General features: G+C 42.3%; 1 protein-coding gene across 10 annotated transcripts in view; it reads right to left on the reverse strand.

Moving 5' to 3' along the window:
• fryl (furry homolog, like) overlaps positions 1–14,066 on the reverse strand; it is a 477,034-nt gene that overhangs the window by 357,397 nt on the left and 105,571 nt on the right. Inside the window, exon 1 of one of the 10 annotated variants that reach the window (XM_087987971.1) lies at positions 5,579–6,264. The exons of the other annotated variants lie outside the window; for them this stretch is intronic. Within the exon in view, the coding sequence (XP_087844097.1) occupies positions 5,579–5,651 (73 nt within the window). The 5' untranslated portion in view covers positions 5,652–6,264. Of the gene's footprint in view, positions 1–5,578; positions 6,265–14,066 lie in introns of those variants that run through there. 10 annotated transcript variants of the gene reach the window in all.

Raw genomic sequence — 14,066 nt, forward strand, 5'->3', positions numbered from 1 at the left:
ACGTACCTTCATTATTCAATTCATATCATCTTGAAACCATGTCTCTGCAATGGCTACCAGATTATTTGTACTCTCAATTCATCAGTTTTGTTTGAATGCTACATGCATTCAAATACAATTTCTTTCAAAAATAATTTTTGTAACCTTATCTGTCGATTTAAACTTAGATTTGCAATCTCTATCCCTTTCCACCCTAGTCTACTTATTTCCAAGGCTAATACATTTCTCCTTTGCCTCATTATCGGTTATGGAGGAGAAAGTGAGGGCTGCAGATGCTGGAGATCAGAGCTGAAAATGTGTTGCTGGAAAAGCGCAGCAGGTCAGGCAGCATCCAAGGAACAGGAGAATCGACGTTTCGGGCATAAGCCCTTCTTCAGGAATGAAGAAGGGCTTATGCCCGAAACATCGATTCTCATTATCGGTTATGGCTCACTACATCTTTCCCTTGACATCAAGGCTGCTTTTGATCAAGAGTGACATTAAGGAACCTTAGTAAAACCTTGTGGGTCGCACGGTGGCACAGTGGTTAGCACTGCTGCCTCTCAGCGCTAGAGACCCGGGTTCAATTCCTGCCTCAGGCGACTGATTGTGTGGAGTTTGCACGTTCTCCCCGTGTCTGCGTGGGTTTCCTCCGGGTGCTCCGGTTTCCTCCCACAGTCCAAAGATGTGCAGTTAAGGTGAATTGGCCATGCTAAGTTGCCTGTAGTGTTCGATAAAGGGTAAATGTAGGGGTTTGGATGGGTTAGATTTAGATTAATCTAATCTAAAACAGGAGTCAATGAGAATCGAGGCAAAAACTCTCCACTGGTTGAAGGTGTTTTTGTCACATAGAAAGGTGGTTGTAGTTATTGGAGGTCAGTCACTTCAGCTTCAGGACATTTCTGCAGGGAATCCTGGACTTTTTCAATGACCTTCCCTCCACCAGGAAATCAGAAGTAGGGATGTGCTAAAATTGCACAGTGTTCAGTGCTATTCACAACTCCTCAGATACTAAAGTAATCCAATTGCAACAAGACCTGGACAATATCCAGGCTTAGGCTGAAAAGTGGCAAGGAATGAGGAAAGTTTGTCCAGCAGGCTAAGATAAAAGGTAAGGAGGAGGCACTTGGGGGAGGGGCGTCAGAAATGTGATAGGTGGAAAGAGGTCAAGGTGAGGGTGATAGGTCAGACTGGGGTGGGGGCGGAGAGGTCAGGAAGAAGATTGCAGGTTAGGAAGGCGGTGCTGAATTCGATGGATTTGACTGAGACAAGGTGGGGGGAGGGGAAATGAGGAAACTGGTGAAATCCGAGTTCATCCCTTGTAGTTGGAGGGTTCCTAGGCGGAAGATGAGACGCTCTTCCTCCAACCGTCGTTTTGTTGTGGTCTGACGATGGAGGAGTCCAAAGACCTGCATATCCTTGGTGGAGTGGGAGGGGGAATTGAAATGTTGAGCCACAGGGTGGTTGGGTTGGTTGATCCGGGTGTCCCAGAGGTGTTCTCTGAAACGCTCCGCAAGTAGCCGGCCTGTCTCCCCAATATAGAGGAGGCCACATCGGGTGCAGAGGATGCAATAGATGATATGTGTGGAGGTGCAGATGAATCTGTGGCGGATATGGAAGTTTCCTTTGGGGCCTTGGAGGGAGGTGAGGGGGGAGGTGTGGGCGCAAGTCTTGCACCTCCTGCGGTTGCAGGGGAAGGTGCAGGGGAAGTCTGACCTATCACCCTCACCTTGACCTCTTTCCACCTATCACATTCCTGACGCCCCTTTCCCAAGTCCCTCCTCTCTACCTTTTATCTTAGCCTGCTGGACAAACTTTCCCCATTCCTGAAGAAGGGCTTATGCCCGAAACGTCGATTCTCCTGTTCCCTGGATGCTGCCTGACCTGCTGCGCTTTTCCAGCAACACATTTCCAGCTCTGATCTCCAGCATCTGCAGACCTCACTTTCTCCTAACAGGGGTAGGAGGTTGGTCTGGCTGGGAAGCTCTTCAGAGGGTCGATGTAGATTGATGGGCTGAATTGCCTGCCGTAGGAATTCTACGATTCCTAGCTACATGCTCCATTTGGCTCGAGCTAAGTCAATATGAGCAGACATCAAATGGTGCAATTTTGAAGCAGTTCAGGACAAAGATATTTGGTATCTGAATGTGTCAAGACAAATGTAAAGACTATTTAAAAATGCACATGAAATTCTGGGCTTTGCATAATAAATGCACTGAACAAAATCAAAAAAAGTAATACTCATCTTTAAAAATCACTAGTTAGGCTTTAGGTGTAATGTACCCAATTCAGGCAGCATGCTTTAGGAATGATATAAAGGAGGAGGCTTACTAGAATGAGGTCCAGAATATGTGAAGAGAAGACAGACGACAGGATTGTTCTTTTCAAAGCAAAAAATGTTTGAGCTAATAAAAAATGTCACAAAATTAAGGGTATAATGGAGTTGATGGGGGAAGAACTGATTCCAATGGCAGGCGGATTAACAATCAGAAAATACACATTTAAAATAAATAGTAAAAGAACTAATTGTGTAAATAATCTTTGCAATGCAGCAAGTAAAGATTTGGAATGCACCATCTGAAAAGATGATGGAAACAGTTTTAATAATAATTTCCTAAAGGGAATTAGACATGTGCTTTATGATCCAGGTTGATGTTAATTCTGGACAAGACAGATTCCAGAGTGAAACCCAGCTGGATAGACCCTAGATTTTATTTTGGCACTTTTGTTCTCGTGCTGGTCAGTCGAATATATCCATACAAGGCTGTCAATATACTTTTAAACAAAAATATTAATTTATTGTACAAAAGGAAACTAAGCAATTTGACAACTTGGAAAGATTTTATCTTGAATTTCAAGTTTTTTTTTCCCAGAAAAAAATCATTTGCCGACACTCATTCCAGTGAAATACCAATCCTTACTCTTTAATTTCATACTCAGAAAATGCTTGCAACCTCATTGGTTTTCAGTTTTTCTGCTTATCCACCTCATGATTCCCTTCGTTAAAATCTCTCCCTGAGATACACAGATACTGGATAATTCAGGGATTACTCCAGACTGAACTTTGAGAAAAGTCCTGTCTGCTCGAATTTCGAAAACAGTTGGGCACTGCCTTCCAGACTGGAGGCAAGTTCCATGATGGTATTGAAGGGTAGGTACCAAAAATAGCTTTGAAAGAGCAACCAAGATATGAGGATAGAATAGAAGACTACCTATATGCTCAACACCAAATTTCACACCAACAAATTAATATGAAGTTTTTGAGATCCATCACTTTCAGTGCAGAACATTAGCGGACAGCAGAGCAGTCAACAAGAGCTGCGGTTCAAGAAATAACAACTTTGCATGTTAACTTGGAATAGACAACAAATGCAGCTTTGTCAGTGTGGCACATATCTTATGAGCCTCATATTTTTAAAACTGACAAGCAATACCACAGAACAAGGACAAACGTGTGATGCCAAAGAGTTAAACAGAAGGATTGTAGATGCTCTTGTTCGAGAATTCTCCCCCCCCTCGTTCCTTTTTAGATACAAAATGAAAATAGTTGGCTCAGCTGCTTTTTTCCATCTTTCACTTTTATCCTATTACTGGCTGCAATAATGTGCGCAAGTTCAACCACTATTTATTCTGTGTTGAGTACCTAACCTCTGCTTATTATTCAGTCTCCCTGTCCCAACAGATTAGAAAGTTGCTGCATGGATAAATAAAATCCTATTTTCTACTAGTGTCTGAATTCTCCTAGGAAAGCCAAAATCGTTTGGAAAATAAAGGAAAGGTGAGAAGTTTTACTAACTCCCTCAGTAACACCATATATATTAACTAAGGAAATTATTAAAACACCTGCTGAGATTTTCAACCACAGCAGACTCCTAATCAAAATATAAGTGAACTCATGTAATATACAAACTTAGCCAAAATTGAAATTTGCAATTTTACTTTCATATCCATAAAATACTCATTACAAGTTGAGGTAGGAAACCTCACAACTACGAAAAACTACTTAGGTGAGCACTTTAAGTGTCATAACATGCAACGCTATGGGTCTAGTGCAGCAAAGTGAGACTAATGTAGCTAGTATATTTTTGGTTGTACAGACTCAATGGGCCAAATGGTCACTTCTGTGTTGTATGATTCTAACAACATGCAAACATGAATTAGGAAGAAGCCATTGGGCTCCTAAAGCCCTTTTCCTATGTATACCCAATACCCTTTCACTCCCTCCTTAGTCAAATAATCTACCTCTGCGCTAAATATATTCAATTGCTCCGTCTCCAATGTACACTGGGAAAGGGTGTTCCACAGACTGATGACTCAATTTCTTTCATGAACATTCATGATCATCTTCCGTACTACCACTCAGCCAAGAGTTAAATTTGCAGCATTATAAATCTATAATTATTCCATCATTTGACTTAAAGAACTTATGCGCACTAGATTTCTATTAAAATGCATACATCGAGCCTACTTTTATTTTTGAGTGCAGCACTGAAGAACTAACCACTGGTAAAGGTTTAAATTTTAAATACTTTCTGTAGATAAGACCAAATGGTTAAGATTAAGTTTCCAAATGGAAAAGGTAGCTTCCATAAAGGGTGGCAGATCATTAATCACACAACTTTCATTGATAACTTTTTTTGGAGAGGTGGTCAGCATGTTGCTAATTTAATTTCCTGTTGCCAAATCTAGTCCCTAAATTGTTGCTGGCTGGGTGCTGTAAGCTATTTCTGATGTCTGAACACTGCAGAACTCAGGCCTCAACATGGAGTTGCCATGCAGTTTCACATAAATTCCAGACAGAGGATAGGGGCGTAAACTTTTGAGTGTGGGATTTTTATTTTAGAAAGACTCTTTGAAAATACAAGAGCAAGACAGCTGTTTCACATAATATGCCTGGCAAAAATATGAACTATCAGCAATCAAAATGTTGGCAGAAAATGTGCGTGCCAAAAGCCAGCCATATTAATGTCATATCATTGTTGCTACTGAATACAGAAAGCTACAGTACAGTCAAACAGCAGCTTGTTATTTACATTCTGTACACTAAACCAGCACATAACATTGTAATGATACAGCTGTGTATCTGGATTGTGAAAGAGAACTTAGTGGTACAAAATGATATGTAAACATTTCATAAGATAACCTACTGGTGAGTAAGCTATGCTGCATCATCTTAATAGCACTAATAAGAAGCATTCTCCCTGAAAAAAAATTAGTCGGTTAAACAAATATCTACTGATTACTATGAGACTGTTTAAAATTTAAGGTAGCATTCTAAATCAGGTCAATATGATTGTCATAGAAACAGAACCAAATCACTGCCCACATATTGTTCAGAGTAGCAACATAACGAAAACAATATATTTGATACAAGTAAAAAATGAATGCAGTGACTCTGTAGACCTAATCATATTAGTTTATCTAAAGCAAAAGGGAATGACACAGAAGATCCACCCTGAATACAACAGGGAACTGAAAGGTTTCACATGGAGGATAAGCTCCAGTCATTTTCACACAGCTCTTAATGCACTCAAACATCAAACCTAACATGATACGATTACATGTTATTTGCATATATAGATAATTAATTTTTACTTACAGCTACTACTCCAAGACTTCAGCAGAGACTTGATGCTGATTTCAAAAAACACAGAATCCTGCAGGCTTAACATTATGCCTTTTGATGAGCAACAGCAGCTAGCGAATTTATTAAAACAGTTTGCCAGGCTGCGTATTTATTTTGTCTCAAATTGTGGTCCTCGACTCCTATCAAAGAGCAGTTCTGGCCTCAAGTGTCCCTTTCTCATTATCATGCAGTCTTTTTATGTGACGCACATTTTGAGTTCCAGCAATGCTGAATGCAGATGAACTCGCCAGTCAGAAAAACTTACTCTACATTCAGTGTAGTTTGAAGGGCAATTTCACCTTTCACGGAGCATAATAACATACATCTTCCGCAAAGACTGAACCGTATGATTTACACAAAGGGTAGTCTGTAATAGCTATGTCGAACAACTGTTACCAGCTGCTTCCTATGGTGTTGGTAAATACAGTACAGAAGGGTGGAGCTCAGAACTATTGAAAACAAGGGCTTAGTTCTAGCTTCCAGAGAAATACAACTGCACAGAGTGAAACCACCACAGCACCTCTCCTCGCATTGCCTTGCACAATGGACATTTCACAAAATCACCAATGATGTACATTCTTTGCCGCGGCTTGCTGCTGAAATGCCTAGCTCGAGTGTCTCTTCACAGCAGCACATTACTTCCTACAGCACTGCCCACCCAGTCAATAATCAGCGACTTCTCAGCATGCTTGTGATGACGCATGATACAGCGTCCCACTTAATCCACCAAAGTAATGCGAGTGCCTGGTTTTTAGTTGGGGGGAGGGGAGGACGATGGTGATGGGTGATGCAATCAATACTGTGGTTTTCCAGCCTATCGTGCAGCTTTTCGAATTACCTCAAAATTTTCTTCTTCCCTAACAGCTTATACAAAAATTCTCACTTCATAGTTTCAGAAGAACAGAAAAGGTTACAATGTTAAATCTAAAAAACATTTTCACTTCGACAATTATACAAGTCAAACACTACTTAATTATTTATGACTTAACAATTAAATCTTAAATAAACATTTCACTTACTCAACACAGAAGTAGTTTATTTTTAACCAAATATTGTCCAAATAAGAAGCAAATAGTCCCCACCCTAACAAAGTACATTACTGGAGGAAAACATCCCGAAGCACTTACTTCACAGGGCCATGGTGGGACACAAAGTGACACCAAGACAAGTAAGGAGATAATAGGGCAGTGGCCAAAAGTGTGATCAAATAGCTGGATTTTCAGGAGGGATTTAAAGGCAGAGACAGCAGTAGAAAGGAAGGGGAAGCAATGATTTAGCAAAGGCAATTTCAGAATGTGGGCCTAGATGGCTAAATGTAAAGGTGTTAATGGTGCAGCAAAGTGATTTGGAAAAGCATAAAGACATCGGAGGGTCTGAGGACTGGATGACATTACTGAGACAAGAACATAAGAAATAAGAGTAAACCATGTGCTCATCAGACCTACACTGCCATTCAATACAGTCACGGTTGATCTTCACTTTTAATGTACTTTTGCCTGCTTTACATCCAATGAGTCCCTGAGAAAGCAAAGACCTAACTATCTCAGCCTTAAACATAGTCAACAATGGAGCATGCCAACTCTAGGGTCGACAAATTCCAAAATTCACATTCCTTTGGACTAAAAGAATTTTGCTCACGTTAGTCCTAAATATAACATCAAATCCCAAATTTGTGATGCATTGTTCTACAGCCCTCAAACACAGAAAATAAAAGTTCTATTAAAGCCCTTGCAAATCTTCAATATTTAACTGAGATTACCTGTCACTCTTACAGTCATAGAGTCAAAGAGTCCTACAGCACAGAGACTGGCTCTTTGGCCCAAATTGACCAAAATGTCCAATCCATGCTTATCCCATTTCCCAGCAGTTGGCCCATGTCCTTCTAAACATTTCTTATCTATGTATTTGTCCAAACGTCTTTTAATTGTTGTTAATGTACCCGCCTCATCTACTTCCGCTGGCAGCTCATTCCAGCGTACCAGCCTCTGTGTAAAAAAAAAAAGTTGCCCCTCAGGTTCGCGTAGATAGGGTGAATGCACTCTGTCTTTTTCCCAGGGTTGGGTGATAAACTTCAAAAGCTATAAGCTGAATTTCCTCATCTTCTGGAAAAGAACAAACCACAGAGCCCAATGCAGTGAAGGTACATGGTAGAACTATGCTCTTTCTTAAAGAGAACAAAACCACACACCCTTTTCCAGATGAGAGCTCACCAAGTTCTGTACACATACAGCGTACTCATTGTGATAAAGGTCAACATGCTTTCCTATATGCTTGCTTTTGCTGCATGTCAACATTGTGTTTCTTGTATGAAAACAAAGTTCCTCTTAACATTAACATTTAAACAAGTTTCATACCTTTGGGGAAAAGAAAAGACTTTTTGGTTCTGACCAGCCAAGTGAATAATTCCATACATACCCACTTTAAAGTCACGTGCCACTTTCTTGAATGTATGCTAAACTGGTCTATCAGGACACTTCTAATATGCAGTCAGGGCTATTAGGGAGGGAATTCCAGGATTTTCACCCAGCAACAAGAATGAACAGCAATATCTTTCCAAATTAGGATGATGAGTGACTTGGAAATAAACTTGCATTATTGTGGTGTTCCCACTTATCCACTCCCTATCTTTCGACATGGTAGCGACCATGGGTTTGATAGATGCTGTCTAAGGACCTTTGGTGAATTTCAGCAATGCATCTTGCATATAGTACGCATTGCTAATGCTGAGCATTGGTGATGGTGGGAGTAGCTGTTTGGGGATGCGGTTTCGATCAAGAGGCCTGCTTTGAATGCTGTCAAGTTTCTTGAATGTTGTTGGAGCTGCATGCTTCCAGGCAAGTGAGGAGTGTCCCTACTTTTGAGTTGTGCCTTGTAGATATTGGACAGGCTTTGGAGAGTCAGAAGTTAACCATTTCTAGTGAGAAGTATTTCTAGCTTCTGACTAGCTTTACTCAGAATCCCAGAGAGTATTTCCTGCATTTGTAGCCAATGTTCATTTGGCAAGTCCAGTTGGGTTTCTGGTCAATGGTAATCCCCCCAAGAGTGTTAATAGTAGAGGATTCAGTGATGGTAACATAATTGAATGTCAAGGGGTAGTGGTTTGATTGTCTCTTACTGAAGATGGTCTTGGAGGTGATTTGATTTCTGCCAAACACAGTCAGTTTCCGGTCTGCTTAACGAGTCTTGCACCAGTGGAAAATTTCCTCCTGATTCCCACCCACTCCAGATTTGATAGCATTCTGAATCAAGGCCACAATGAGGTCAGGAGCCCTACAGGAAACCAAACGGAGCGTGAACAAGCAGTTTAGTGCTGATTAAGTGCAGCTTGATATCTTTGTCAATGACACCTTCCATCACTTCAGTGATGCTCAAGTACACTGGTGGTAATTGCCTGGTTTGGATTTGCCCATCTTGTTGAGAACAAGATTATTCAGGAAAGGCTGCAAGAACAGCCAGGGAACTACATTCTGTTGAGCCTAATGTCAGTGGTTAGTAAGTTGTTGAAGGGGATTCTGAGAGACAGGATCTACATGCATTTGGAAAGACAAGGACTGATTAGGCATAGTCAGCATATCTGTGGTAGGAAATCATGTCTCATAAATTTGATTGTGCTTTTTGGAGAAGGACCAAAACGATAGATGAAGGCAGAGCAGCAGATGCTGTCTACATGGACTTTAGCAAGGCCTTCAACCAGGTTCCGCATGGTAGGCTGGTTAATAAGGTTACATCACAAGATCCAAGGACAGTTCACCAAATGGATACAAAATTGGCTTGACGATAGGAGATTTTCAAATAAGGAGTGTGATAATGCTGTGGCTTTAGGTGTATTTTTGTCATGGTTTCTTTTGAGAGAGATTAAATGTGAGGCGCTGAGCAGACTGCAATAAAGTAAACAGCTTGGGAGGCCTTGATTTTTTATTTTGTAAAGGTGGAACAAGAAAAACAGCCTGCATGGGAATAGCCAGGTCTCACAGCCCTCAATTATCTAGGTTTTTTTAAATATAGTTTTTAGGTTTAGCTTTAAGCAGTTGCTGGTGCGAGCTTGAAGAAGTGGAAGCTATTTCTCAGTCTCTCGATTACAACAAAAGCGGTTGGATTGCATAAGACAAAATCAGTTTTCTGAATTTTGCCTTTTTGCCAAAGAATCTGTTTGTAGGATGTTGTTATATTTAACAGTTAATAATAATGACTGTATCTATTATTACATTAAGTTTTCTAAATTCCTGTGTCTTTGGTTGTATTTTAACTGTAGTGTTCACATAAATTGTGTTTTGCTTAACGCAGAGTAGTTTGACCAATCCAAGAGCATCTGAAGCACAGCATGTTACATTCACTTTGAAAATAAGAAAAGGTAAGGGTGCAGGCCAACTTAAAGTATGGTCTAATCCATAACATGGGAGTCAAAACCTGCACTCCAGATGTCATCTAAACAAGGCCCTGTACGACTGTGGTAAACCTTCCTTTACTGAATATCCTATTCCTTTGGACACAGTGAATGGAATACTGTCATTTATTGCAAAGTTAAAAATAACAACATCAGGTTATGGTCCAACAAGGAAGCACTAGCTTTCGGAGCGCTGCTCCTTCATCAAGTGGTTGTGGAGTATAAGATCTTAGGACACACAATTTATAGCAAAAGTTTGCAGTGTGAGGTAACTGAAATGATATATTGAAAAAGACTTGGATTGTTTGTTAAGTCTCTCATCTTTTACAATGGGTTTGCTGGTTTCAGTTCTTTCATATTTAAATTCCAGACCTTTCTTAAAGTTACATTCTCAAGTGAATTTTAACAATAGATGCCATGTTGGCCCAGATAATGCATTGAAGGTGTGCGTTGCCCTGTGTGCGGCTGTCTGTGCCCCAATGTTCAAACTAATTTTAATCTAAAAAAGGCATTTACAGAATCTTACTTGAATTCATGCAGTTTTTGAGCAAAGTAAAATGTAATTCTGTAAATACAAATTCACCCACAAACTTCTTTATGGGTGTGTGTTGGGGAGAGTGGTATAAGTGTCTTTGAGAGAGTATGTGTATGTGTGTGAGTGAGAGCGTAAAGGGGTATAAATCTGTGAGAATGGGAGTAAATGAGAGCGAGCAATATGAAAAAAAGAGGGTCTACAAGAGTGTATGGGTCTGTCAAAGAGAGAGAGGGGTAGGGGGAGAGAGAGAGAGAGAGAGTGAGAGTGAGAGTGAGAGTGAGAGTGAGAGTGAGAGTGAGAGTGAGAGTGAGAGTGAGAGTGAGAGTGCGAGCGAGAGTGAGCGAGAGTGAGCGAGAGTGAGCGAGAGTGAGCGAGAGTGAGCGAGAGTGAGCGAGAGAGTGAGAGTGAAAGTGAGAGTGAGAGCGAGCGAGAGTGAGAGCGAGCGAGAGTGAGAGCGAGCGAGAGTGAGAGCGAGCGAGAGTGAGAGCGAGCGAGAGCGAGCGAGAGCGAGCGAGAGCGAGTGAGAGCGAGTGAGAGCGAGCGAGAGCGAGTGAGAGCGAGCGAGAGCGAGAGCGAGCGAGAGCGAGAGAGAGCGAGAGAGAGCGAGAGAGAGCGAGAGAGAGCGAGAGAGAGCGAGAGAGAGCGAGAGCGAGAGAGAGCGAGTGAGAGCGAGAGAGAGCGAGAGCGAGTGAGAGCGAGAGAGAGCGAGAGCGAGAGAGAGCGAGAGCGAGAGAGAGCGAGAGCGAGAGAGAGCGAGAGAGAGCGAGAGAGAGCGAGAGAGAGCGAGAGAGAGCGAGAGAGAGCGAGAGAGTGAGAGACAGACAGACAGAGACAGACAGAGACAGACAGAGACAGACAGAGACAGACAGAGACAGACAGAGACAGACAGAGACAGACAGAGACAGACAGAGACAGACAGAGAGACATTGTAGGGTCACGTGAACCGAAGGTCCCGATTGAGGCCATCCACATGGGTACCGAACTTGGCTGTCAGTCTCTACTCGGCCACTTTGCATCGATGCTTGTCCTGAGGTCTGCCTTGGAAGATAGTCCGAGGTCAAATATCCCGGACCAAACTGTTCTCTGATTGGGAGGGAACACTCCTGTCTGTTGATAGTTGTGCTGTGTCTATTCATCTATTGCCATAGCCTTTTGCTCATCGATCTACCATGCCTCAGGGATTCTTTGCCGCAGCGTACGAGATAGACAACGTTGGCCAAGTCACATGAGTACCTGCCATGTACATGGTGGGAGGTGGTCCACATATAATGGTGGTATCAGTGTCAACACGGACACGTCTTGCATGGTCTACAGTGAAAAAGGTCATATGGTGTTGTCCTGAAAGCCGGGCAGTTTGCTGCAAACAATGATCTGTTTGAGGTTTGGTCGTTATTTAAAGGCGAGAAGTGGAGGCTTGGGGAAGGTCTTGGCGAAAAGGTCTTCTTGTTCATCCTCATTAATAATGTGTTGCAGGCTGCGAAGAACATGGCATAGTTTTCGGCTCCTGTCTCCTCAGGAGGCAGACACAAGCTGCAGCCGACAGGGTATCCTTCATTGTCCACTACTTCCCAGGATCTGAAAAACTACACCAAGTTCTTCACAGATTCTAACACATTATCAATGAGGATGAGCACCTCGCCAAGACCTTCCCCTCGTCTCCCCTTCTCGCATTTAAAACAACCACCAAACCTCAAACAGATCACTGTTAGCAGCAAGCTGTCCACCTTTCAGGATACCATACAACCTTGTCACGGTAAACATTGCAAGACGCGTCAGAGTGTAGACACCTCCCACCATATACATGGCATGTACTCATGTGACTCAGCTAACATTGTCTATTTCATACACTGCAGGCAAGGATGCCGTGAGGCATGGTAGTTTGGTGAGACCGAGCAGAGGCTACGGCACCGGATGAACGAACACCGCACAATAATCAACAGATAGCAATGTTCCCTCCCAGTCAGAGAACACTTTGGTGTTCTGGGACATTCGGCCTTGGACGGTCGGGTGGCCAGCCTCCAAGACGGACTTCAGGCCAGGCAACAATGTAAAGTGACCGAGCAGAGTCATGGAGGCATAGAGTCACAGAGATGTACAGCATGGAAACAAACCCTACGGTCCAATTTGTCCATGCCGATCAGATATCCCAACCCAATGTAGTCCCACCTGCCAGCACCCAGTCCATATCCCTCGAAAGGGGGTTGAGAGTGTGGTGCTGGGAAAACACAGCAGGTCAGGCGGCATCAGAGGAGCAGGAAAATCGACATTTCTGGCTGGAGCCCTTCATCATGTTGGTGCCTGCCTCCAAACCCTTCCTACCTATATACCCATCCAGATGCCTTTTAAATGTTGCAATTGTACCAGCCTCCACCACTTCCTCTGGCAACTCATTCCATATGTGCACCACCCTCTGCGTGAAAACGTTGCCCCTTAGGTCCCTTTTATATCTTTCCCCTCTCACCCTAAACCTATGCCCACGAGTTCTGGACTCCCCCACCCCAGGGAAAAGACTATTTATCCTATCATGATTTGATAAACCTCTATAAGTTCACCCCTCAGCCTCCAACGCTCCAGCCTTCTGAGAGATTAAAGGTATTCAAAAGCATAATAAGTCCAGACAATATAGATACTGAAAAATAATTCCCTTTGCTGGAGGAGTCAAGGAAGACATGGCACAGATTTCAGGTGAATGGAAATCCACTCAAAGACAACAGGAATAAATGTGTTTTTTTGTACTGAGTGGTTCAGATTTGGAATATATTGCCTGAAAGTATGTTGCAGGCATCAAGTGTAGCTTTGATAAGGGGATTGGTTAAGTGCTTACTCAATTTTTTTTTAAATGGGATAGAGGCATCATTATATAGGGCAGCATTTATTATCATCCTCAATTACCATGAAGGAGGTGACGGAGAGTTACCTTCATGAACCACAACCATCCATGAAATGCAGGATGGTGTGCAGCTTAAAGAAGAGCTTGCAGACGATAGGTGGTAGACCATAGGATAATACAGCACAGAAGAGGTCTGTGTGGTCTGTCTAGTCCTTGTGAATCCAAAGACACCCAATGTTGTCATGCTCCTGAAAATAAATTTGCAGAGTAGGGAAATGGGTCTGGCTGACTTGCTGCTGCAGAGTCAGTGCAATCTTGATATGTTAAATGACTTCCATTATGAGCCTATAACTCATACACTGTCATATAAAGCAGTAGTTGGGTTTAGACCTATGCACCCTGTTGGATCTAAGATGTCTAGCACATCTTTTTGGCAAGGTGATAAATTGTCCAAGAATATCCCATCCACATTAAAAAGCAGAAGAAAATCTAACCTGATCTGACCAATCACCATCCCACTGTCTGTTCTGAGTCAACTGCAAAGGGATATCAGTAGTCATAAAGTGCTTTCAATTTTTCAACTGCATTTACTTGCTGATAGATATTTTCTAATCAACCCATTTAGGAATGGCATTACACATCTCTGGAGCAAGTGGGACTTGAACCAGAGCCTCCTGGATGAGGTAGGGAGACTACTACTGCAACTCAAGAG

This window comes from Chiloscyllium plagiosum, unplaced genomic scaffold (genome assembly GCF_037043375.1).
Source record: "Chiloscyllium plagiosum isolate Xiang-an unplaced genomic scaffold, Cpla_swu_hap1 HiC_scaffold_1, whole genome shotgun sequence".
NCBI classification, from domain to species: domain Eukaryota; kingdom Metazoa; phylum Chordata; class Chondrichthyes; order Orectolobiformes; family Hemiscylliidae; genus Chiloscyllium; species Chiloscyllium plagiosum.